At 41.0% G+C, this 27017-nt stretch overlaps 1 protein-coding gene across 1 annotated transcript in view; it reads right to left on the bottom strand.

The window, feature by feature from the left end:
* Nucleotides 1-27017, bottom strand: part of SLC2A13 (solute carrier family 2 (facilitated glucose transporter), member 13) — a 265771-nt gene that overhangs the window by 47808 nt on the left and 190946 nt on the right. Inside the window, exon 7 of the mRNA XM_014529572.1 lies at nucleotides 11927-12052. Within this exon, the coding sequence (XP_014385058.1) occupies nucleotides 11927-12052 (126 nt within the window). The remainder of the gene's footprint in view (nucleotides 1-11926; nucleotides 12053-27017) is intronic.

Raw genomic sequence — 27017 nt, forward strand, 5'->3', positions numbered from 1 at the left:
TCCTCTGAGTCTCGGTATGTTATTCTCTTTCCTCCTAGTTGTAGAACTTCCACTCAGCCAGCCTTCCTGTGGTTCTGGATGATGTCCGTTCCGTCTTTTAGTTGTATTTTTGAAGTGGTTGTTCGAGGCAGCAAACTCCGGCATTAACCTATGCCGCCATCTTCTGTCCTTCCCTCTTATTTTCTAATATAATTATATTAAACCAGACATTTGTTCAAAGCATTGCTTTATGGTGCATCCCAACTTTTTTTTTTTTTCATTGGGTCAAAAATAGTTTCTAATTTCCTTGTGTTTTGTTCTTTATACCATGGTTATTTGGAAGTATGCTGTTTAATTTGCAAGTATTTAGGAATTTTTGTGAAAACTTTTTTTTAAAACTGATTTCTAAGTTAATTTTACTGTGGTCAGAGACTATACTTTCTATGAATTTAGTTACTTAACACTTGTTTTATAGCTCAAAATACTGTAGATGTTGATAATGTTCCATGTTCATTTGAAAGGGATATTTATTCTGCTGTTGTTGAGTGGAATGTTCTATAAATGTCTGGTCAGTTAGGCACAGTAGACTGACAGTACTGTTCAAGTCTTCTGTGTCTTTACTATTTTTGTCTGTTCTATTGATTACTATTTGTTCTATTAATTATCAATAAAGAAAGTGAAAAACTCTCCCATTATAATGGTGTAAGATTTAATGGAAATAAATTGATGAAAGTTCTTGCAAACTTAAGAAAGTATTTGTAGGAAAAGGAACTCTTCTTTTATCCTAAAATACTGGCATGTTTAAGAAAGACAGTTTTAATTCTACATTTGCCAATTAAATATGCAGTTTTACTCAGTTTATACAGTAAGTAAGGTAGATTGTGGAAATGAGATTTATAATGGTGTGTTGTGGTTTTTGTTTTGTTTTTTAAATCAAGAGTCCAAATTCTTTTCACATACATTTTCAATTGACTTTCTCAATGATCTTGCATGACAAGCAAGATGTAGTGTTATTATTTCCTTCCATTTTAAAGATTAGGAGACTGTGGGTCAGAGAGGCAAAATAAGTGACCCAAGACCATACTCTGGTCAGTTACTGAGTCAAAACACAAATCAAAATCTTCTGACTCCAGTTAGTCCCTCCCTTCCTGTTATGCAAGGGCTAAGCTGCCCATTGATTTTAGATTTCTAAAAGAACCTTCCTGAATCCCATATACCCAACCGAGTCAGAAATAGAAAAAGAGGAAATAGAATCAGGCAAAGAATACTGTGAGCTGTAGTAGATATGGGTGATGGTGTGGCTATTAATGTTAGCTATTGTTACTTCCACTACAAGTTCCTCAAAAAAATTCTGGTCTTTTCCAATGACACAAAATCACCCAGAAGAATGAAATAGACAGATTCTTTGTCAAAATATCTACAGGACTCATGGTTCTTTTTCCTTACCACTATTCTTTCAATAATATTCATATGTACTGAGAGATTTCTGTGTGTCAGGCATAATCCCATTTGGTGATAGTTAGAGACAAATAGGTACAATCCTAATACAACATGTGAACATAATTACAGATTATATACAACATATGAGAGAGCAGTTATACTTAAGTGCACGAGGATCTGCTGTTTTGGAGTAATAGCTGACAAGCATCTTAATATGTGCTAGCTACAAAGAAATAATGTCTTACATTTCCAGTCTGGACAATGATTAACTTACTTTAGTTATTTCACAGTCCACCATTCTGTAAAAAAGAGCCAAATGTCAAATGAATATAGCGAAAAAACTGCAGAAGTAAAATAATCTGTGAATGTTTGTGTTTCAGAATCAATAATTTTATGAAGAATAGATTTCTGAAATACTTTTACTTCTGTTCTGAGCAAAATTTTTGTTCAAGAATTTCAATTAGATGTTCAAGTCTTATTCAATTAGCTCTACTAGAGAACATACCGTGTTTGCAACAATCCTAACTATAACATTTAAATCCATGAGGCATGTAAGTGTCTTTGACTGATACTGAACTGAGATCTGAAAGTATCATTAGAATTTGCCTATGTTTTAATTTTTGTGAACTGGGGGTTCATTTCTGGGTTGAGTCTATGCTTAACTGTTTCTGGGTTGGGTCTATACTGTATTGTCAAGTTAGCACATGTACTAACGTGCTGCAGAATAAAGCAGCACACATTTTTTAGGAACAAACGTTTTTTCTCACTGCTGGGGGAATAGATGAAATGAGAGGTGGTAGATTGGGGCTCTCCAGAAAAATCAATGGATAAGTAAGAAGAACAATTATTACATTAAAACTAGAGGCCCAGTGCACGAAATTTGTGCACTGGAGGGGGGGGGGGTCCCTCAGCCCAGCCTGCAACCTCTCCAATCTAGGACCCCTTGGGGGACATCCCTCTCACAATCCGAGACTGCTGGATCCCAACCGCTCGCCTGACTGATTGCCCCTAACCGCTTCTGCCTGCCAGCCTGATCACCCCCTAACCAATCCCCTGCCAGCCTGACTGATGCCTAACTGCTCCCCTGATGGCCCGATTGCCCCCAAACTGCCCTCCCCTGCCAGCCTGATCTCACCCCCAACTGCCCTCCCCTGCTGGCCTGATCTCGCCTCCAAGTGCCTTCCCCTGCCGGCATGGTTGCCCCAAACTGCCCTCCCCTGCTGGCCTCATCTCGCCCCCAACTGCCCTCCCCCGTGGCCCTGGTTGCCCCCAACTGCCCTCTTCTGCTGGCCTGATCTCGCCCCCAATGGCCCTCCCCTGCCGGCCTGATCTCACCCCTAACTGCCCTCCCCTGCCAGCCTGATCACCCCCCCAACTGCCCTCCCCTGCTGGCCTGATCTCGCCTCCAAGTGCCTTCCCCTGCCGGCATGGTTGCCCCAAACTGCCCTCCCCTGCTGGCCTCATCTCGCCCCCAACTGCCCTCCCCCGTGGCCCTGGTTGCCCCCAACTGCCCTCTTCTGCTGGCCTGATCTCGCCCCCAATGGCCCTCCCCTGCCGGCCTGATCTCACCCCTAACTGCCCTCCCCTGCCAGCCTGATCTCACCCCCAACTGCCCTCCCCTGCTGGCCTGATCTCGCCTCCAAGTGCCTTCCCCTGCCGGCATGGTTGCCCCAAACTGCCCTCCCCTGCTGGCCTCATCTCGCCCCCAACTGCCCTCCCCCGTGGCCCTGGTTGCCCCCAACTGCCCTCTTCTGCTGGCCTGATCTCGCCCCCAATGGCCCTCCCCTGCCGGCCTGATCTCACCCCTAACTGCCCTCCCCTGCCAGCCTGATCTCACCCCCAACTGCCCTCCCCTGCTGGCCTGATCTCGCCTCCAAGTGCCTTCCCCTGCCGGCATGGTTGCCCCAAACTGCCCTCCCCTGCTGGCCTCATCTCGCCCCCAACTGCCCGCAATGGCTGATTATCAGCTGCCACTGAGGCTACAGATCAGACCCCGCCTCTCTCTCTGCAGGCCTCTCTCCGGGCTTAATCTGCATCCCCCTTCGGCAGTCAGTGCTGGGTTGGCAGTCAGTGCTGGGTCGCTGCCCTGGCACCAGCTGCAGTCAGTGCTGGGTCGCCAGGGCAACCCAGCACTGACTTCTGGTGTTAGGTCGAGCCTTCGGTCGTTACGGACCCTGGCTCTTTATATATATAGATGAGTATGGCCATATTTTAGAATATAAATGAAAATTCATGTAAATTAAAAAAATAAAGTACTAGAGTTTTAAAAACCCACAAATAAACCTGCCTTTTTTGGATCTCTCTGGGCTATGCTGCCAGAACCTCTATCCACTTGCCATTATTCTACTTAGCTCTAAAGGATTAGCTGCTGAAAAGCAATGCTCTACTGAATTCTGGACATCAGCATTCTTAAGAGTTTAAAAGACTTTAATTAAAAAATGCCTACAGGATCAGATGTTTTGAGTTTGTTTTATATCTAATATGCTAGTTATACTCCATCATTTATCTTGGGCAGGTGTATTATTATTCCCATGTGGTTTGGATCATTCTCAATTTCAGAATGCCAAGAGCCACAGATGCTTTTAAGAAAAAATAAAAACAAAAAAGGATATATAGGTAGTGAATGACTTTATCCTTCTCTTTACAAAACAGCAGTACACACAGAATATCTCATTCAATCTTGGAGTTGGAACATAAAAGAGTGAACCTCTTTGAACATCTTACACCTGAGTACTCGGCACACATTCACAAAGGCCAGAAAATCTCTTTTTAAAGAATTAGACTGGCTCACAATGAATTCCCAAGTTCGTTGTACGTTGCCCATTTTGAGTGTGGTATGTGTGTATGGCTGAGTGGGATGGAGGAGGTCACCGGACATGGTTACATTGCTGCCACAAGTCACAGGCCAGTCCACAGGATTATTAACGCTACTCCTATTTCAATTTAGGATGGGCTCTGCCATCTTCCAGTTGTGGCTTATCTGCTCCACACACTTAGGCTCTCAGTAATTTATATTCTACCAGCTCCTCACTTAATGCAGAAATGGTTGCACTATAGGACCTGAAACATTTATAGAAGCCAGTTGAGAAAAGCAACTGATGGCTGCTAAGGGATTTAATGAGACAAAGATACAGTACCCTTCATCTACATTCATAAAATAATTTTTGTGCACAGATAAAATTTAATGCTATGCATACTATTTGACTTTAGTATTTTAAATATGTATTTTGAAAGTAATTATATCCAATGTATATAGATACCAAATACTAAATCTGTAAGAAAACTCAAAGCTGTCAGTCTTAGCGGAACTTTGCCAATATATCTGGAGCAATTCTGCTTACTTCAAAGGCACTTCCTAACCTGGCTGAGAGAGAGATCTGCAAATGAGAAAATTCACCACAGAGAAGGCTGACTGTGTTCTCAGTGTTTTCTGAGCTGTCTCCAAGATACACATTCTCTGAACATGTCTTAGCCTGCCCCGTTTTATCTTCACTGTATTTCTCCAGTTGTTTCTCTACTTTGTCCTTCCTATTTGGATACCTTTACGATCACATTTTTCAGCGCTTTATCCTCTAGCCATGCTTCCTAATTTACTTCAAGCATTCCTACTGTGCCACAGGCCACCCCTCTGACATAAGCGACATCCCCAGGTGCGTAACCCGTTCCCAGTTATCCCAAGTGAAGGAAACCGGAATGTGCCTACTTTGCATTCTGAGTTGAAGGCAATTAAGAAGCAGTGAACAGAGGAAAAGCTCTCTGCCCTCCCCACTTGCCAAGAAGCAGGACAAATATTGACAAATGTGTCCCTCTTTCCCTTTCTAACTGGAAGGACAGGAGTTAATCACAGAGTAACTTTAGACCCTATCAGCGTGGAGATGGCACCAGGGGAATCTACCTAACAACCTTACTAACTAGACTTTATGGTGCCCATTCCTTCCCCATATATTTGCCTTCCTACAAGTTGCCACCTCTACAGACTCAAGGTTCATTTTCTTTCTCTTGTCATGTATCTTTCTTTGCGGAAGATGCTATATAAGCCTGCATTTGAAGCCACCTCTTTGGGTTACACATCCCTAAATTTCTCTCATGTATCTATGAGATATACATGTTAATAAACGTCTGTTTGTTTTCTCCACTCTCATTTCCTTAGCCAGAGCAAGCCATGTGGGTAAGACTGAATGGGCATGGGAAATCAAATCCTTCCCTAGTGAGTGCAGCAGATATTCTAAACACTTACGCAAGAACAGAACAGAGTTATAAAAAAAGTGGAACAAAAACACAGCAATGTTATTCATCTCTATTTAGATAATGTGTTACTAAAACCATGCTAGTGACAGCTGACTTTCTTCTTCATAGATTCAGAATATTTGGAAGAGAACTGTTATCTCACTATGTGATACTATGTCATATCCACCATCTTGGTATCCCATGAAATCATTCACCTCTAATCATTTCCAGTGTGATTGCCACACCTTTAAAAATCCTATATAATAAAGAGCTAATATGCAAATGGTCATCACGCCCTCATGCCAGGGCCGGGGGACCTGAGGCAGCACCCCCTGCCTGGCGGAGCTTGACGGGGGACCTGAGGCTGCGCTCCCTGCCCAGTGAGGCTTTACAGGGGACCTGAGGCTGCACCCTCCTTCCTGGCACCGAGCTGGGGGACCTGAGGCTGCACCCGCTGCCCTGTGGGGCTTGACAGGGGTGGGGCTGGCCGGATCTGGGTCTCGCATGATTTTGAGGCGCAGGTGGGCAGGGACTTGAGTCTGGGTCCTGCGGCATACCCCAGACTCTGACAGGAGGGAGATTTTCATATACATTTTACTAATTTTCTTTCATCTCTGACACTTGTATTATAGAGAAAGGGCAAATAGCAATATAAAATATTTCCTCTAATTAATTCCCTTTTAATGTGCACAAATTTTGTGCACCGGGCCACTAGTGTACCTATAAAAGTAAAAGAAATTCCTAAAAGAGGCTCTCTGACACTCTGATCCAAACTCACATGTCCAGGATCAGCTCCAACCATCCATTCCCCTTCCTCTCTGCTCCTTTTCTGACAAGTCCCACCTCCCACACTTCACCTCTGCAGTGCCACACCTGTTGCTTAGTTGCACCATTATTAGATGAACCAAAACGTGCCACTGTTACTTTATATTCACCAAACACATGCAATTCAAGTCGTGGTCCCTATCCTTTTCCTAAAAGTCTTAAGAGTCTTGTCTAGTGAGAAAAAACATATAGACTACTTTTTAGAGAAGCAGGAACTGATGAATATTTTTTTAATGTAAAAGGAACAGGGACTGACTAGACTAGGGTGGTCACAAGGGGTTGATGACTAGAATGGAGAGGGGTGCGATGCTGGGAAAATAGGCTGGTGTTGTATGAGAGTGCAGCTTTGAGAAAAATACCGCTGCTGAATGAACACAACAAACCAGGCATTCAGTGCAAGTCTGAACAATGATCTGCCAAGTAGGGAGTCTATCTAGCTATTTTAGTGAGTCTAATTACAGAGCACAAATGTTGCATTATAGGAAACAAATACTGAATCAGCACACTAAGAAAGTAGCCCTCATTAGCAGTACTTTTAAAGAGTCAGGATATTTGAAGTTCCAGAGTAGATTATTTATGAGTCTGTATAGAGAGCCATACGGACGATGTGGAGGTGGGTGAAAAGACAGATAAGGAGAACGTATTCTAATGCACTTGTCTGGCAGGAAGTGCTTATTCTAATCTAGGAAATGTGTTGTTGACAAATCTAAGAAAAGCACAGATTTTCCTACAGGATATGTTGTGTGTCCATTTGACCAGGGCATTACATTTTTACAAGAGTCTTAATATACATTCTTATCTAATCTTCATAAAAAATACTGTTCAATACAGCAATAACATCATTGCCATTTTACAGATAAGGAATGGGGCTCAGAGAGGCTCTTGTCCTAGCGCCACTTACAAGATAAATGAAAGTTCAAATTTGAAATGACCTGATTCTAAAATGTGTACCTTTCTGTTACCCAACTGTTGTTCCTCTAAAACTGGTGGACTTACTGGCTTTTTGACTTTGAGAAAGTCATTCAGATCCTCTATGCATCGCTGTCTTCATCTGTATAATGGGGATGAAAATCATACTTCACAGAGGTGCTGAATTAGTTTTAGAAAGTTATATTTTTTTCTAGAAAATGGTCCATTTTATCTGTTTTCAAATACATTGGACAACATTATTAATAGTATTCTCTTATTATTTTTAAAATCTTTACTATCTGGCCTTACATCAGCGGTTCTCAACCTGTGGGTCTCGACCCCTTTGGGGGTCAAATGACCCTTTCACAGGGGTCGCCTAAGACCATAGGAAAACACATATATAATTATATATTGTTTTTGTGATTAATCACTATGCTTTAATTATGTTCAATTTGTAACAATGAAAATACATCCTGCATATCAGATATTTACATTATGATTCATAACAGTAGCAAAATTACAGTTATGAAATAGGAATGAAAATAATTTTATGGTTGGGGAACTGTATTAAAGAGTCGAAGCATTAGGAAGGTTGAGAACCACTGCCTTACATGCTTTTCTTCCATTCTAAATACTGTTTATCTGTGCCTTCTCTCTCTTCTTAAAAGAGTACCATCAGAGGTTTCTCCATTATATCGATCTTCTCTAGGAAACAACTTTTGTTTTCTTGATTCTCTTTAGTATTTCTTCGCTCTGCATTATTTTTTCCTTATTTTAATTTCCATTCTCTGCTTACTCTACAGGCCAACTCAGATCTAGTTCTAACTTTGTGTGATTCTTTTCAGTTATTGATTTTAATGTTCTGTTTATTATGATTTCTTAACCCATTAAAGTTTCTTCCTAATTTCCCAACTAAACCTGTATCTGCACGTGTGGGATGCATTCGGGACATGCAGGGGTGCCGGGCAGGAGCGGGTTTTCCATCAGCTCACCGTGCTGTATCTTCTAGAACTATGCCAGATGATTTTTAAATGGGCTTCCCTTTTTATTTTTAATTGTGGTGAAATACATAGAACACAAAATTTACCATCCTAACTCATCATTTAAAAGTTTTAATTGTACAGCTCAATAGTGTTAAGTATATTCACAATGACTAATTCCAATTTGCAAAACAAACTCCATACCCATTAAACAACTCCCTACTGTCCCCTAACCCCGGCGCCCTTCTTTCCGTCTCTGTAAATCTGACTACTCTAGGCGCCTCATGTTAGTGGAGTCACAGGGTATCTGTCAGTTTGTAACTGGCTTATTTTACTTACCATTTGATCTTCAAGGTTCCCCCATGGTGTAGTATGTGCCAGAATTTATCGCCTTTAAGTCTGAATATGTCATTATATGTAATACTACATTTTGCTTATCCATTTACCCACTGAGTAACACTAGGGTTGCTTCTAGCTTTCGGCTATTATCAATAGTGTTGCTGTGAACATGGGTATTCAAATGTCTCTTTAAAACCTTGTTTTCCATTCTTGTGGATATTCACCCAGAAATGGAATTGTTGGGTGATATGTAATCCAATTGTAAAATTTTATGAAACTGCCATCCTGTTTACTGTAGTGGCTGCACCATTTTATAATCCCATCAACAGTACACAGACTTTCTAATTTGTCTACATCCTCCACCGTTGCCATTTTATTCTATTTTTTGTGACAGCAGCCATCCTAATGGGTATGAGATATTATCTCATTGTAGTTTCAATTTGCATTTCCCTAATGATTAGCAATGTTGAGCAGTTTTACATGTGCTTGTTGACCATTTGTATATCTTCTTTGGAAAGTTAAATGATTTTTAAAAAATTTACTGAAATACAACAACAAAGATATAATTGATTACACGGGCAAATGGTTTTCATTATGTTAAAGCAATTCAGAGTTTATAAAAATCATCAGACCATTTCCATTTCCATCATGAATGAATGGTATTACCATTCCACCTGGTGTCTTTCCAGGAAACAGCTACAGTCACACATCAGGCCATGTGACTATGAACTGCCTTATGAACTGACTATGAACTTGACCGTGAAATATCTATAAATCACATATTTCAGATGTAAATCCAAGGTAATGGTAGATTTTTCCCTGAGAATTCCATTCTAGCTACTTGCATAAAACCCATCAACCAACTAATAAACAAAAATATAGTAAATGCTATTTAACTACAAATGGATATTCTATCTTAGAATTTTTTCATAGTAAACATATCCTACCTTTTTACTTTCTTTCTAGCACAGACAACCTATTTTTTTTGGTAAAAAAGAGTTTGAGATTTTTCTAAGATGATTCTATAAACATAGAAGTTCTTTATATATTGCATTTAGTTCTTTGTATTTTTCCTTCTTAGGTATTATCTGTGCCTCACTTTTCACTAGTAGTGTGTGCAGTCAAGGAATAATAGTTCAAAATATAAATAAAATGTTAAGAAGACATTGAAACAAAACAATATGTATTTCTATTAAAGCGTTATATACTTTGTTATTTGCAAAAAATAACAACAAAACCTCTATTTTAAAGCCTCTGACCGCTAGACCTTCTGAGAGTAAGAGAAATGTCTAATTTTAGTGTTTCCTTTCATTAGTCAACATTTCTCTAAGTTTAGAAGTGAATTCTATGAAATATAGGAAACTACATGCACAGATTTCATAATATGGTTGGAACTCTAGACTAGTAACTTACAGGTTTTTTCTACTGAAAAAGCATCATAGGGTTAAAATTATAAACTATTACACCCAGAAATATTCACTCAATTAACTCCCTAATGAAGCTTGGCTAATGCATATTATACGCTGAGTGTTTCTAAAAAGAGCTCTTTTAAAGCTTTGATTTTAAGTAATAATTGAATTTTTTTTTTACATATTTCTTTGTAATTAGTGTATTTAAAATTTGGTCTGGATTTTCATTCACTGCCATGTAATTCACTTCTACTTCTTGGAGTACTTCTCTTATAAAACGATTAATGGTAACAGTATAATGATTAATAATGACACATTGTACTTTATAGCTCCTAGGAGATACAAATACTTCATTACAGATTTCATTACCTTCATCAGTACTATGAAGCAGATAGGATGAGAACATATTGTTCTCTTTACCACAATTTAAAACACAAAATAGGTTAAAGCCATGTCGAAGAATATTTATATGCTTTCTATGACCATGGATGTGAATATTAGTTCATTAATGTGGGGATTATTTGTTGTATACAAATATTTCATTTATTTGCCTACTACAAACCAATGTGATCTGTCAAAAAGAGAAATATTTAGCCTGGCCTATGTGGCTCAGTGGTTGAGCATTGACCCAAGAACTGAGGTCACAGTTTGATTCCTGGTCAAGGCTCTTGCCTGGGTTGCAAGCTCGATCCCCAGTAGGGGGCGTGCAGGAGACAGCCGATTCTCTCTCATCACTGATGTTTGTATCTCTCCATTTATCTTCCTCTCTCTGAAATCAATAAAAACATATTTTTAAAAAAAAAAGAAAGAAAAAGATTTATACCTTCCCAGACTGGTTACATGCCAGTGACCACCAACTTTTATCCTAATTTTGCTAAATTTCATTAAACTCCAGGAAAGTTCTCTAAGATAATAAGAGTTCCGTGAAAGAATTTAAAGTGATATTAATTCATTTTGATTTGACAATCTTCTGTCTTTCACTTAAATTTGGGAGTCTGAAAATTATTGGTGTAGTTAAAAAATATGAATGGGAAAAACTGCCCTGGCAACATACAGGATCCCCTGCCTCAAGGTCCGAACTCTGACCGTGCAGGGCAGAGGTGGGTCTGGGATCCGGGTTCCTGATGTCCAGGTGGGAGTGCTTTCCACTCCAAGTCTGGGAAACATACTGCTGCAATGTTTTACACCCACGCTCATGAGTATATGCTGCAAAGTAATGTACAGGGTGTCCCCCAAAATGTACACATCCTTTAGCAGCTAACTCCCTTAATTTTCACTCCTTTTCAGGTTTAACTGATTTGAAATAATGGATGAAGCCAAACTAAGCTTTGAACACAGTAAATTTATCCTAAAGTGCCACTAAGCTTTACTTTTTGTATGGGGACACATAACAGAAAAAGTTTACAGTACAAAACCACAACAGTTGGCGAACTGCGGGCACACAAATACCAAATGCAATGATTCTTGATGTTTGCCATTCCATGGCTTCGTGTTATCAGCAGTGCCTGGACCAGAACGGTCATCAGTTTGAAAACGGGCATTGACAAAAAAAAAGGACTGATTTCTGTAAATTCTTTTAAATTTTGAAAATGAACTGTATGTTAATAAATACTGACTTTATAATCATTTCCAGTGCGTATACATTTTTGGGGGACGCTCTGTAGTTATAAAGATCAGTTTGAAAGACTGTTCAGAAAAAAGACCAGCTTAACAGAAATGCAGTTCTCGAAGGTAAGTGTAGTCACTCTGTAAGCTTAAAAATAAGCCTCCTTGTGAAATTTTACTGTGTATTCTCACAGGATGCAGTGAGCGACATACCTGCCCCAGGCTGCTTCACTTGTAGATGCTTTATTAACTGGAACACAGGAGGAGTCAATGATGGTGGATTTGTTCATCTTGTAGCAGAATCCGCAATCTGGGTCCAACATACACTCATTACAGTAACTGTAAAACGAAAAGAGTTACACTCGTGTTAGCAGAGACAACTGGTGCTGCTCCCCCGCATTTCCCACTATACTCTGCTGTAAGCGTGGGTCCATCAGACTGGTTTTGGCGAAGTGACACGTGATGAGGCCGGTAAGAGCTGGAAGGCCTCTCTCACCCCCGCCCGCCCCAGGCTTGGATCTGAGACACTGGATGTAGAAGAACCTGTCAACCTGCAGCAAATAAACTATGCTTTTCTAAGCCACTGAGATTTGTTACCAAAGTATGGACTGGCCCATCCTGATCCAGGCCAACTGGTTCCAAATTATACTAAAGCATTTATTTCTCTTGTTTCCATCATGTAACACATCTTTTTAAAATGGAAAATATGTTTTTCCAATATACACTGAGTGGCCAGATTATTATGACCACCTGAGGTTTGTAGACAAATTAGCTACAATTTCCCGCTGAAGTTGTTAGAGGGCCAAACCATTATAAATAGGGAAGCAGGTTGTTTACCATGGCAGTAGAAGTGATTTTTTCTGAAGATCGCCTGGCCAGTGTGGCTCAGTGGTTGAGCATTGACTTATGAACCAGGAGGTCATGGTTCAATTCCTGGTGAGGGCACATGCCCAGGTTGCTGGCTCGATCCCTAGTAGGGGGCATGCAGGAGGCAGCCGATCAATGATTCTTTCTCATCCTTGATGTTTTTCTCTCTCTCTCCCCCTCTCCCTTCCTCTCTGAAATCAACAAAAATATATTTTAAAAAAGAAGAAGTTGGTGTAGAAAAAAAGGCTAACTCTTCTCTAGGTTAATCACATCTATTGGTAGGATCACAGAGCCATAATCAATCAATCATTGCTCACCTAACAGCAGTATCCTAACTACATGAAAATTCTATCCAGTGAAAATGCTTGAGAGGGTAGGGTGTTCCAGCCTAAGCCTACCACGGTGTGCTTGGAGAATGAGTTTTCTTGCTGTCGCACTCATCTGTCAGACACCTCTGGCGCCTCAGACATGGCAGGCACACGCAAGGCACTGGAGATATGAAATAGACAAAGTCCTTGCTCCTGGGTGCATGACAGGCGAGGATGAGAAACAGTATCCAAGTAAAGCATGGCAGTGCGAGAGAACTCAGTTATGCACGGCTCCAAGGACAGCGGCGTGATCATTCACCTGGGAGCCCTGGAGGGAACTTCAGAGGTGATGTTTGAATTGGATCATAAGAAAAATTTATGAGGTAAAGGGAAGAGCACTTCAGAGACCTGCTTATTTTACAACTAGAGATCAGTCAGTACAGACTTTTAAATATCTCCTGCGGACAAGTAATCATACAAGAGTGTGGGGGAGAAACAGGGTAAGAACTACTCTTAAGTTGTCCGGAAAAGATGTGAATCCTGACTCAAAAGACTGCTTTGATTCATTTAGCTAAATGGGTAAATCCTGGCATTGCTTTAAAATGAGATGATCATCATTTCAGCCTCTTTCTGTGAACTTCTCCTTTGCAAACAGCCATTCCTATGTTTATATGCGACTTCAGCCCGATCCTAAAAGCAAAAAGGAGGCCTTTCAAAAGCCCCCGAAAGGTCAATGTGTGTTAGAGAGGCGATACAGCACTGTGAACATGAGACAGTCCACCTCTGTGATGAGCAAAAGCAGCAAAGCGATAGAAGGCATTCCCGGCTGAGCTTTTGGCTTTGAGAAGTACACCAGGCTCATCTGGAAGAAAGATACTTCTTACGAGCCTGTTGTTTGTTTATTCTGCCCACATGAAGCGGACTCTAACAACCCTGATTCTTCCGATGGCTTTAACGGTACTACTGGAGAAAGGTCAACTCAAACATTTGTAGAGAAATGACTCTACTTTATTTCTTTAAAAACCAGTGATTCCCATAAAAGGCCAGAAAACGTAAGGATAAAAGCTCATAGTTCCCGAGAACCTACCACATATACGGGTCAGACAGATGGGGTGTTATCCATAATGCTTTGCCTCCTCCATCACTCTTTCAAGCATCCAACCCTGACCACACCTCCCTTTCCCAGCCTGTCTAGTAAATAATCCCTGCTCTGTCGCTATCATTCGTTCAACAAATACAAATATTTTACACTCCCTATGTGCCGGGCACGACTGCAGGGGCTGGGACACATTTGTGAATGAAGCAGATCCCCCGAGCTGGCGGAGCCCATTTGTATTAGCCCTCCCGGTGACCTCCAGTTAATCGGCCCCTCTACTTGCTCCCTATTCACTCACTAGCTTGTTCCTTTCTTTAGTTCCATCCTATCGAGCTTGTCGACCATGGCCCATCATTTCAGCCTCCTAACTTTCGCTGACCATTTATCTCTCCATCACACCTCTCTAGCCCGAAGCCTAGCCCCCACACACCCAGATGCAGCTGAAGAATCTCACAACAGGCAGGTCAGTAGTTCCTTGTCTTACTTCACAGTGAAAACTGAAGGGACTGAATTTTCTCAACTTTCAACTCAGACATGAACAAAGATCATTTACAATCACCTCTTTTCCTCTAGGCTCTGAAAAGGGTATTCAAGGATCATCCCTCTGGGCCTCACCAGGACCAATGCCTCGTCCCACTGGTTATCTTCTCTTTCTACTTTCAAACCTCTCCCAGGACTTACCCCGGAGTTTATGTGCAGGCTCAAGCCTTTCCCATATTAGAAAAGTGTGAAAAACTGTCTTTCCTACTACTCCACACTATCCCTCCATACTCGTTCATAGGGGTCGCTCAGTGAAGAGGTCATATATTAAAAAGTGTTCAAATCCTTGGCAATCCAGGGAGTGGACCACTGTTTGGGAAGTGGTGTGCCAACCCTTATCTGTGACCTAGAATTGTGTGTGTGTGTTTTTCATCATATAGAGGATTTTATGGCAAAATTCTCCCAAATGTATCAACATTTCTAACTTCGACTTGACATTTAGAAGGTTAACACAAAACTTTAAATATCCTGAGTAATCTGCTAATTGACCTTTTACAGAGAGCACCTATCATAACTGTGGCTTTAACAAATGACATTAAAGAAAGGAAAACTTCTAGAAGTGGCTATTTTTTATTCATGATTTGCTCTTTAAGGCTCTCTTGAACATGACCTAATGAATTTATGTAAGGTTTGCTAAATATAAAGCTGAGGATTTAAATATATTGGTGCCAAATCAATGTTCGTAAGAATGCTCGAGGCACAGATGAAAACTTTTTTTGAGAAAAGCAGACTGGCGTTATTTACCTCCTTTTATTCTCCTTTCATGGGAGGATTTGGGGTGAGTCCCCACTTCTGGACATCGAGTTTTCCACCCATGATCCTGGGGAAACCACCCGGTTGCCAGATGCTGCATGAAGGGAGTGACAGAAAGGCAGGTACTCTAGCTCTAAATTCACACAAACACTAACTGCGTGAAGCATATTATAACGTTGTGACATCTTACAAATACTACTCTTACTTCAAGGGCAGAAATGATTGGTGAGCCCTGTTGTAAGAAACTATAAATTTACAACAGAAATCAAGAAGGTATTTACAAAAGCACTATGCTTTATAAAAGGAATTGCTGAAAGAATTATATAAAATGGGAATTCCACCCTATTAATACAAAATACTTTACATTTCCAACGAATCAATATGTAGAGCAGGGATGAGACGGCCCTCCTCCTTGCTCTGCGCACAGCTCTACTGTAAAGGTTACAGTGTTCTTTACTGACTGGCTAGCAAAACAGACTGCGAGGACCCGAGAGAAAAGGCACGCGTACCAGCTCCCTCTCTGCAGCACCCAGGGTGGCCAGATTCCCCAGGACAAGTTTATCACAGAAGCACAGTACAACAGTCCTATAATTCAAGGCATTACTATAGGTTCATTAGCTTGTTTCATTGCCCTTTTAAAGAAAATAATTTTGGGGGTTGGTGGGCTGAATAGCTGAATCATTTTTAGGATGAAATAAAAAGAAGGTAAAACTCAGTGTCAGAGGGTCCTTGAGATTGAGCTAGGGTGTTAAATTGCCAGAGGCTAAAGCTGCCATTTGTCAACATTCCATCCACAACCCAAATGGAACTGCTCAGTAATTGTGATAAGTCACTTTCAGAAACGCCAGCTGCACGGGCCAATTTCCTTAAGGCCCAGACAAAAGCGCCCAGAAGGAGAGGGCCCTCTCCGAAACCACATCCTGCAGACTCTCATAGTACAAGGACATTACAATATGCAGAGAGAATCTGTGGCAAATAACTGTGCCCCGGATCTACAATACTGTTCTTGGGTGTGGATACTTCCCTTGGGGAGATTATATAGCCAACGCTGCTGCTCTTCTATAAGATGAAACTGCTGGGGGAACTGAATGCACAGCATCTAGAAACTCTAATACAGCGGTTCTCAACCTGTGGGTTGTGACCCCTTTGGGGGTGGAACGACCCTTTCACAGGGGTCGCCTAAGACCATCGGAAAACACATATATAATTACATATTGTTTTTGTGATTAATCACTATGCTTTAATTATGTTCAATTTGTAACAATGAAAATACATCCTGCATATCAGATATTTACATTACGATTCGTAACAGTAGCAAAATTACAGTTATGAAGTAGCAACGAAAATAATTTTATGGTTGGGGGTCACCACAACATGAGGAACTGTATTAAAGGGTCGCGGCATTAGGAAGGTTGAGAACCACTGCTCTAATAGGAGACGTGAAAATACCTAATCCAGACGGTAACTACAATTAGAACCAAGCCAACTTGCTAGCTGAAGGGAGGGAAGATTTAACTTTTCAATCTCCGTCCTTCCTTTTTAAAACGAGAGAAAAACAAGTATTTCCATATTAGGAAAAAGAACTGGTTAAAGAACTTTAAAATGCTTCCAATTAAAGTAAAATAGGAGAAAACAAAAGGCAGCTTAGTGTCTAAGGCAGAGGAAGGAGGGCCTATTTTCATTTAATCAACCGTTTACATGTTTCACATGGCACCCAGGACCTCAAGCAAATGTGCCTTCTTCTTCTGAGAAAATCCTTTAAGCATTGATTTGGGTTAATTCAGAACCTTTTTAATCTCTACTCTGTGAAGTCGAGTATGAACTCAGCTCTCTAGAAAGCGGTCCACTTGTTTTAAGTGTGTCTCATTAAATCTAATGACATGGAGTATTATGAACAGTGTGTGGCCTTTAAAGTGCCTGTCTCTGGTGTGGCCTGAATTTCAGAAAATCAATGGCGGCCATGCAGGTCAGGATGATCCGTGCAGCGGAGTGATGAGGCATGACTTGCTTCAGGAAATCAGAGCCAATAGAGCCTCTGCTTTATAGAACGTGGCCACAGGTTCACATTCATTCTCTGGGGGTAACTGTGTTCACTCACACATTCCTTCTGCATCAATGTAACACCCTACTTTGGGCAATGATGTCACTGATTCCTGTGACAGCTATTCCAAACCCCCCTCCTCTTTACTTCCCCCTCCTCAATCCTGACTGTCCCTGCTGCTTGCAGCAGGTGACCTGGAATCCAATTTACCAGAGGACACCCTTCCTGGGGGACGGCCTGCCTTGCTTGTTCCGTCTACAGACCCGATCTCTACATGAGCACTGCAAAGAACACCGAATCACCTGCCCTCTTTCTCAGCCAGAGTGTAGACGGCAGGTGACTCCCTCTCCCCACCTGGACTGTGTAAATAGAGAACTCGTGATCATGAAAAACAACAAACAAACAAAATTCTGGGGGACTGAAGTGGTTGGAAATTAAAAAGTAGGGGATCATCCGGTCAGCATGGCTCAGTGGTTGAGCGTCAACCTATGAACCAGAAGGTCCCAGTTTGATTACCAGTCAGGGCACATGCCCGGGTTGCGGGCTCAATCCCCAGTGTGGGGAGTGTAGGAGGCAGTCAATCAATGATTCTCTCTCATCATTGATGTTTCTATCTCTCTCTTCTTTTCTGAAATCAATAAAAAAAAATATGTTTTTTTTTTAAAAAGCGGGGGATCTATTGGCTCTGATTTCAGGAAGGCATGCCCATCCACTCGCCGGAAGCTGCCCTCACAGAGACTGCGGATCTTCTTGTGAACTCTGGGCACTCTTCTTTCTTAATCTTAACTTACCGTTCTGTGATGAAATTCCCTAAAATGTTTCCCTCTCTGCTGAGATCTTCTCATCCCTTGACACTACTCCCTTTACGATCCCTCCACCGCTCAGATTGCCGCATCTTAGTGTTTTCTTTCTCCGCTTGGTTCTTTCTCCTTTGGTTCTGTTCTTGGCAATCTTTCATTACTCTGTACACTTTTATGGGAAACATTGACCTCACATGACCCTTACTATCATCAACACACTGAGACTGCGTGACCTGTTTCTCCAGTTTGTTCTCTTCCATAAGGGCCAGACCCCTATTTCCAGCGGCCCCATTTTCTGGATGTTTCACCAGTACCTCATACTCCACACAGCTCAAGCTCAATCTTTGGCTTTCCTGTCAAACCTGCTGTTCTTTTGTGTCTCACAATTTGAAGACCTGAGCATGTGCGATCACTCATATTTAAATAGCACAACAGCAGCGAGTCTATCTCAAAGTATGGGTAGCTCCTCTACTCAATATTCTTTTCCTTTTTTTCACCTGAACTCTGACTTGAACTTGCCACCTCTTACCTGAACTCTCCCAACAGTCTTCTGATGAGTCCTCCTGCTTCTAGACTCCCTCCCCTCCATTCTCTACATTTCCTTAAATCTAACTTATCGGACCTCTCTCCCATTTAAATCCTGCAATAGTGTTCCATGGCCTGCAGGGTGAAGACCCGACTCCTTAAGACACAATCTAGCCCCCTTTCATCTTGTCCATCGACCTGCAGGGTGAATACCCGACTCCTTATTAAGACACAATCTAGCCCCCTTTCATCTTGTCCATCGTTTCTTGTCATTTCTTCCCAGATGCCATGGGCTCCAGCCAGGCCACACAAACCACAGGATTCAGCATATGACCTGCTTTGATGTTTCCCCTCCTATGTCTTACTCGGTATTATTACTTCCCACCTTTGTTTCCCCACACACTTGCTTCAAGACTCATATATGACATCAGCTCCTCCATGAAACCTCCCGACCCCAGCACAATTAGATGCATCACTAGTCCATCTTTTATTCCCAGTGATTTCCATGTTGCCTGAGATATGTGTTCAGTATATACCAGCTGCATAAGTAAAGAGATGAACATCAGTTACATAGACAGCAGGTTTGGTAGTTCTTTTTATTGTTCCACTGATGTTCCCCACATCTTGGTCCAATGAGATCAAAGAATTGAGGCTTGAATTAAACTGTGCATTGTTCCACAGAATTCATGGCTTTCCGATCAAACCCATATACAACTGTCTGAAGCCATCTGGAACACAGTCATATTTCTCATCTCTTCCCCTTAGAAACTGAGGCTAAAAATACAATGGATTCCTGAGTTGGAGGCAAAAAATAATTCATGGCAGTGAGGCAGGCACAGTAAAAGCAATCATAGGCTTTTGCTCTTTGGCACTATTACATAGGGCAAATTTAGCCTATTTGTCAGAATAGGTGTTTGTTTTTTTTTAACATTTACTGGTATTTTAGGCTCTAATTTCTAGTAACTCATTGTTTAATCCTTTTTTTTAAAATAAATTCTTAGATTGTTTCTCTAAAGGGGAGAGAGAATAGAGCTCTCTCTGCCAAGCCTGTCACCATCAATAAGGCTAAGTGTTTTCATATTATACTACAAGGACCTTTGATCAACACTATTAAAAACAAAACCTCAATTCCAACTTGCTAATACAAGATGACATGTACATGCATATGTTGATATATGTAGACATGTGTATTTAGGCAAGTAAGTGTGTGTATTATAGATATACACACATTTATATACAATCTTTTCAGTTAAATAATTGAGTAAAATCAGATTTATAATACAACTTGGTAATCAAAAAACATAGGTACCCAAATACAAAACAATTAGTATGCAACATGCCACCTTCCAAGAAAAACAACAACAGTAATTAATCTTCTTCAGTGGTAGTATACATTATTCATTCATTAATGAAGAGACAGGAAATAAATATTAGAATTGGAATTTTTAGGTTTACCAATAGACCAAATCCATCAGTACTTGTAGATATGAAGAGGATTTTGGAGGGTGGGTTTTACCACAAGCCTCACTGTTGACATATAATTTTTTAAAAATATATTTTTATTGATATCAGAGAGGAAGGGAGAGGGAGAGAGAGAGAGAGAGAGAAACATTAATGATGAGAGAGAATCATTGATGGGCTGCCTCCTGCACGCCCCCTACTGGGGATCGATCCCGCCATCTGGGCATTTTCCTTGACCAGGAATCGAACTGTGACTTCCTGGTTCATAGGTCAACCACTCAGCCACACCAACTGGGCAACAATTTATATGTAAGTCACAGATCTTTACCAAAAATAATAAAAAATAAAAATGCATGAACATAGTTTTGTTTGGGGCTCATCATCACCATCAGAAAACTCTTTTATATAAGCCTTATTTTATGTCTCTGTGACTGTACTTGTGTAAACACCAACGTGTCCCTAAAAACCTGTGTAACACACACTCCTGCAATATGCATTTAGCTAATCACATTACCTGGTAGGAGTTGCCGATTTCTGTATAGTGCTCCTAACACTAACTTCTACATAATGAGAACTTTCTGATATGCCAAGACACAGGGTAGGCAGACAGTTTGGATCACAGTAACAATAAGGTTTAACTTGAGCACTGCACTGAGAGACACTTCCTTTGTTCAACAGCATTGAACTTTTAAAATATAACAGTAAATATTTTAAAAGTGAGGAGCTCATAAATATCTTTCCATACATAGAAATGATAGCCACAAATACTGTATTTCCTGTTCTGAAATTTTTCAGAATTAGAAAATAAAAGTTTAAAAGCAATTCAGGGTATCCGTTTCAGAATAGATAACCTTTATGTTTAACATACAAAATATAAACACACCATCAAGAAAGCAAGGTATCTGTCACTGAAGCCATCTGTTTTCAGAATCCACAAAGACCAAACTCTCGTAAACACATCTGGATCCTAAGTCATGCACTTGGATTTCAATGCTCCTTCAAGTGGACGAAGAGAGGCAAGTGAGGTATGAATGCAGCTCTGGGTTCAAGTCTTTCATGGACTTCGGAAATTATATTCATTCGTCATTCGACAGGATAAAACAAAGGCGAGGAAGTGAGGAAGGAAAATTTTACTTATTTTCTTAAGTAGTTAATTTTTCCTTGAAAAATTATGGGGATTCTGCCTCCACCAAAATATGCTTTAAAAAATACTGCTATCCAGAACAACTGAATGAAAAGACTGTGTTGCATTTTAATATGCACTCACCTAAATCCATGACTTTTAAGACGAAAAAGAAATATTAAAGCAACCCACCTGGTAAGTATTTACAAATGATTTCTAGTTTATAAATTTGGGAATGGGAATTAATTTTTGTTCTGAATTAAACTTTTCCCTTTGGAGAATCACAAATTTAAATTTGAATGCATAGTACCTGCGTTCTTGGTGAATGCAGTCACACTGACTTTAAAATATATTTTATGTCAACACAAAAAATAGGTTATTTTAAAGTGAGAACTTCATAGTGTTTTTTGTTTGTTTTTAACCTATCTATGTAAACACTTCCTAAAATTGCCTCTTTGGGGACCTGTTTTTGTTCGTTTGTTGCTTTGATAACTGACTGTTTTATTTTTAAGTGGTACCAAGTATCTCCTTAAGCACAAAGAAAGAAATTTAGTGACCAAGTCTGTTTTATACTTTTCATTAAAACCTATAACCCTTAGCACGGTGCTTATCAGAGTGAAAGTGCTTCACACAGAGAAAACTATATCAAAAGAAAAAATCCATTTTGGCGTATACGGCTTTGCTTATCAGTTCTTCCTCGGCTACTTGGAGGGCTTTTCCATTTTCATAGGAAATGAAATGTTTGAATGTGAAGGACAAAGTAAGTTTTGCTTGGAGAGTGAGAGAAACAATCAGCCCCTGGAGCCACAGGAAGATGCCTGATTTGGAAGCTGTGCTGTGCGATAAAGATGGAACCAGATAGCCTGGAAGTCATCTCCCTGGACAGCATCCTGTCCTTTGATGCCTGTGACTCTATTTAATGTAATAATGCGCTCTGACAACTAGAACCTACCACACTGACAGGATTTCACGACACTCAAAAGAATTCAAGGTGGATGAAACCAACAGGAATCAGTAAAGTGATTCCTAGTATCAGCACATAGATTTTTCTCTTTAAGGGGAACAGTCAGGTCCACATATATAACTCATCTCCACAACTAGAGGAGGAGGCAAAGAAGAGAACAGCTTTCATGGTGTTCATTTCCGCCTCTGAGTGGACGGTTATAGTCTAATTTGCGTAAAGGGTACTTCTTTGTAAGTGCATCTCAAAAATATTTGCTTCTTGTCTTATATTACTTTTCCCACATTCATCAATCTGTGTAACAAAGGCCTTATAAACAACACTTACCAAAATGAACAAAGCAAAATAAAAACCACAATTTAACTTGGATCAGATACGCATTTTTCTTTTTTTTTTTTAAATATATACTTTATTGATTTTTCACAGAGAGGAAGGGAGAGGGACAGAGAGTTAGAAACATCGATGAGAGAGAAACACCAATCAGCTGCCTCCTGCACACCTCCCACTGGGGATGTGCCCACAACCAAGGTACATGCCCCCGACCGGAATCGAACCCGGGACCTTTCAGTTCGCAGGCCGACGCTCTATCCACTGAGCCAAACCAGTCAGGGCCAGATACGCATTTTTCAAAGTTATGTGGTTAAGATCATTGGGCTCTAAGAAAACCCAAGGTGGTGAATTGTTTTAAATATTTCCGAATGACTTTACAGTATGTTAAGTACTTGCTTTTATATCAAAGCTGCTCTATGGTGATCCTTAAAATGACAGAAAAAAAATTCTGAGCTGAGTAAATATCTACACTAATAAAAGAGAAACATGGTAATTAGCGTACGACCGCTACCCTTCCCATTGGCTAATCAGCATATCCTTATGCAAATTAACTGTCAGCCAAGATGGGGCCCTGCTCTGAGCCTGACCAGGGGCTGCACTTAGGGATTGGGCCTGCCCTCTGCCACCCGGGAGCAGGCCTAAGCCAGCAGGTCGTTATCTCCCGAGGGGTCCCAGACTGCGAGAGGGCACAGGCCGGGCTGAGGGCCCCCCTTTCCCCCCCGAGTGCACAAATTTTTGTGCACCAGGCCTCTAGTAGGTAAATAAAAGTGAATGAGCCCCCCCCCCAAATCTTCTTCAAGTCCCAAATAAACTTCAACTCACAAAAAAGATTCCTTAGAAAAACAATCTCAATTTCTCTGAATAACTGAAAACACAGCAACATAGGTATTTTCAGACCCACTGCCTTTCATCGTAAGTAATTACTGCCCACTTCCCAAAGGGTAGTGCACCCTCTCTGGGCAGCAGGATTGGTAAATTTCAGAATGAAGAGTGGTCAAGAGCTGGGTTCTTAAGTAAAGCTCAGTTCTACTGTTTGCTAAGCCACAACATTCTCTAAAATTGACTTAACTTCTTTTAAGCCTCAATGCCATTGGTAAAATGGGGGGAATAACAGCACCTACCTTAGTTGTGCTGAGGGATAAAAGAGAGAATCCATATAAAGCTCTTAGTACAGTGGTTGGCACAATGGTGACTATGCAATAAATGGTGGCTGCTGTAACTAGTACTCCATTTGAACAGATGAACAAATCACTCATTTAGTCAAATCACACTCATTTTGAACAAACATGACTAAGGGAAGCTATTTAACTGGCTTACAAGGCCAAAGAAATAGCACAAAAGATTTTAAAGATTCTTTCTCCTTTTCAAAACTGGAGGTAAATTATTTAAGAAGGCCATATTTCTTGCCACCTGCAAAGTTCACCTTAGACTTCTAATCACTATTAAAAGAACTGAACCATGAACGAGAGTAGGGCTCTATTTGATCAATTAACTCCTCTTTTCTGCTGTCAAGCAGAACCACTCACACATGTCCCATAAACCTAACAGATTGCCCATCTCTATTGTTGAGTCAAACCCGGCTAGTGGTCTGTCCCTATATCCATTCTTTGCTTCTTCCTTTGTTAAGAGAATTCTAACCTTTAACTGGGAACACTGGTCTCCCATTCCTCTCACATTCACTGAATAGAATATATTCCCCAGTCTCCATTACAACTAGGTATGGTGGTCTCCCATTCCTCTCACATTCACTGAATAGAAGAATATATTCCCCAGTCTCCATTACAACTAGGTATGGCCATGGGACTATGATGGGAAGTACTGTGTGGGATTTCAGGAGGACCCCCAAGGAGCTGATTCACCTGGAAGCAATGCTCCTACATTGTCTCCTCCTGGCCGGATGCAGACATGATTGTGGACTCCTGCAGCCATCCTCGTGAACTTGTGAAGAGTGAGAAAGATGCAGTATAGATACAGCAGAAAGACAGGAATCCAGATCCCTGATGATACTAAATCTAGTCCATCTGCTCCAAAGTTCCTACCTTTGAATTTATTTTACACTAGAGGCTGGTGCACGAAATTTGGCCGGGGGAGGGGGAGATCCCTGCACCCTCTCCAATCCAGAACCCCTGCCAGCCTGATCCCCCTAACTGCTCTCCCCTGCCAGCCTGATTGCCCTAACTGCTCTCCCCTGCTGGCCTGATTCCCCTAACTGCACTCTCCTGCCTGCCTGATCACCCCTAACCGCCTCTGCCTCAGCCCCCGCGGCTTTGTCCGAAAGATGTCAGGAAGATGTCAGGTCTAATTAGCATATTACCCTTTTATTAGTATACAGGAGAGAGAATGAAACTTCTTTCTTGTGTAAGTCAATTTTTCTGGGTTCATCTGCTGTGTATGCCAAAACCAATTCCTAATGGATACAAGAATATTTTTCTCAAATGCTTAAAAAATATTTTTGCTCATTTCTAACTACACCTGAAATATCAGCTTCTACTCGAGTCCCAATATCTAAAGATATGAGACTTGAGTGTGAGTTCAAGATGTAAATACAAGCCATTCTCAGATATTGCCAACTTCTGACAAGGGGCTATTTCTCGTGCTTTGTTTCCTTAACAGCTGGCACAAGAGCTTTTAAATGGTCAGTATTCAGTAATGTAGGTCCAATGAATGAATTGAAAAGTGGGAAAGAGTTCCTATACTATGTCCGTGTACATATGGTTGCATATTGGTAACACTGATTTTCCCCAGCCCCTCAGTCAACGCAGTGAAGGGGGTATTTTGCAAACACACTGGTTCCTTCAAGTTACTTGGACACCATGAAAGGTGACCTGAAAAGCCTCAGAGTTAATGCCTCAGTCCACTAATATCATCCACCTACGGTGGCTGCGTCTCTGTGGCTGGGCACAGCCTCTCATTTGTGAGACTTGAGCTCAGTAACGACAATGATGGCGAGTGCTCCAGCTAGTCCAGGTTATTTTGTTTTGCAATTGTTTTTTGATTTGTTCATGCCTGTGTCTACCTGACCTCAGTACATCTCTGAGTGAGGTGGTAAATTGTTCCTTTGTGTCTCTTCCTCATTGGGTAACTGAGCAGTGAAACGTCTTTCTCTAATGTTACAATTTCTGTTGCTCCAATTTCTCTCTGACAGGATAATTACTAAGTTTGTCTTTCTTGGAGTCTCACAGATTCATGCTTATTTGAGTTTCATTTATCTGTAAATTCCTTAGCCTTTTCTGATAATATGTTCAATTTGTTGCCTTTCTCTTTTAATACTTCAAGCTTCGAAGATCTTGTAGATCCTCATTTACTTTCAGAATTGTATGGCCATTGCCCTCCTTTTTATTTTCTCCTGGTTGGACTTCAAGGTTCTGGTGATTTTTTAAAGAAATATTTTCTCAGAGGGGCATTTTCCTTGTGTTTTTGTTATAGTATGCATAATTTTACTTTAGTTCTGCAGTTTAAGATCTCTAGATTCTTGTGTGTTTCTATATCTTCCTTGACAATTTAATTCAAATGGAGTTTTATCAGAACCAAATAGACATGTGCTGAAAGCCAAATGCAAGGATTTCATCAGATGGAAATGGATTATTATCAGCAGGCCTGAAGAGTGGTTTACAGGATACCTCAAGGGACTTGTTTGAGAAACTTCCATCAGCTGAGGCAGGCCTAAGATTGACAGAAAACTCTCTTACTGAATTTCCAAACGAATTTATATAATCATTGCAGGTACAGAGGAAAGCATACAGTCACACACACATCAGGCCTCAGTACGTGGTTAAATTAGGAAACCTTACATAAGACATGATGTTAGTTGCTAGGTAAGCAGACAGGAAATGAGGAAAGAAAGAGAGGAAACATAATGCCTGCTTTCAGATACAAATTTCTGTTTAGAAAGACAAGCCATAAAACCTGGGCAGTTATAAGTCATTCTAGTCACCAAGACCTGACGCATCCCATCCCCCCACCTTAGGTCTCCATTTAGACTCTTAAAGGTTTGCTCTTCTACCTTCTCCACTCTGCTGCCACGGTGATTTTTGTAAAGTGCAAATCTGATGATGACAGTCTTCTTAACAGCTTCATCCGAGTTTTTAAATGAGGGAGTTCAAAATCCTTATTACTGGGACACACGACTTCTTATCATTTAAACTCCCCACATGCTCCTTAGGTTTATTTCTCGCCATTTCCTACCTCTATATAGAGCTCATCCCATGTTTCCTGAATGGAATTGTAGGCAGTATCTGTTTTCTCAAAATTTGCTCCACATTCAACATGTGGGAGTGTGAGAGACATCTGCCCACAGAGGAGCTACCATAGGAGCCTCCCCTGGGAACCACGGGCATCAATCCAGGGTCTTCTTTCTGGAGCATCTGCCCCTCTGCCACAGGGAAGGAAGGTGGCAGGAAAGCCCCTGCTCTTTCAACTTGTGAACCAGCCTGTGACAGACGCCTGGAGCAGAGCTAGGGCAGGACATGGTGTGTGTGTGTGTGTGTGGGGGGGGGGGG

The sequence above is a fragment of the Myotis brandtii genome, unplaced genomic scaffold, assembly GCF_000412655.1.
Source record: "Myotis brandtii unplaced genomic scaffold, ASM41265v1 scaffold686, whole genome shotgun sequence".
NCBI lineage: Eukaryota > Metazoa > Chordata > Mammalia > Chiroptera > Vespertilionidae > Myotis > Myotis brandtii.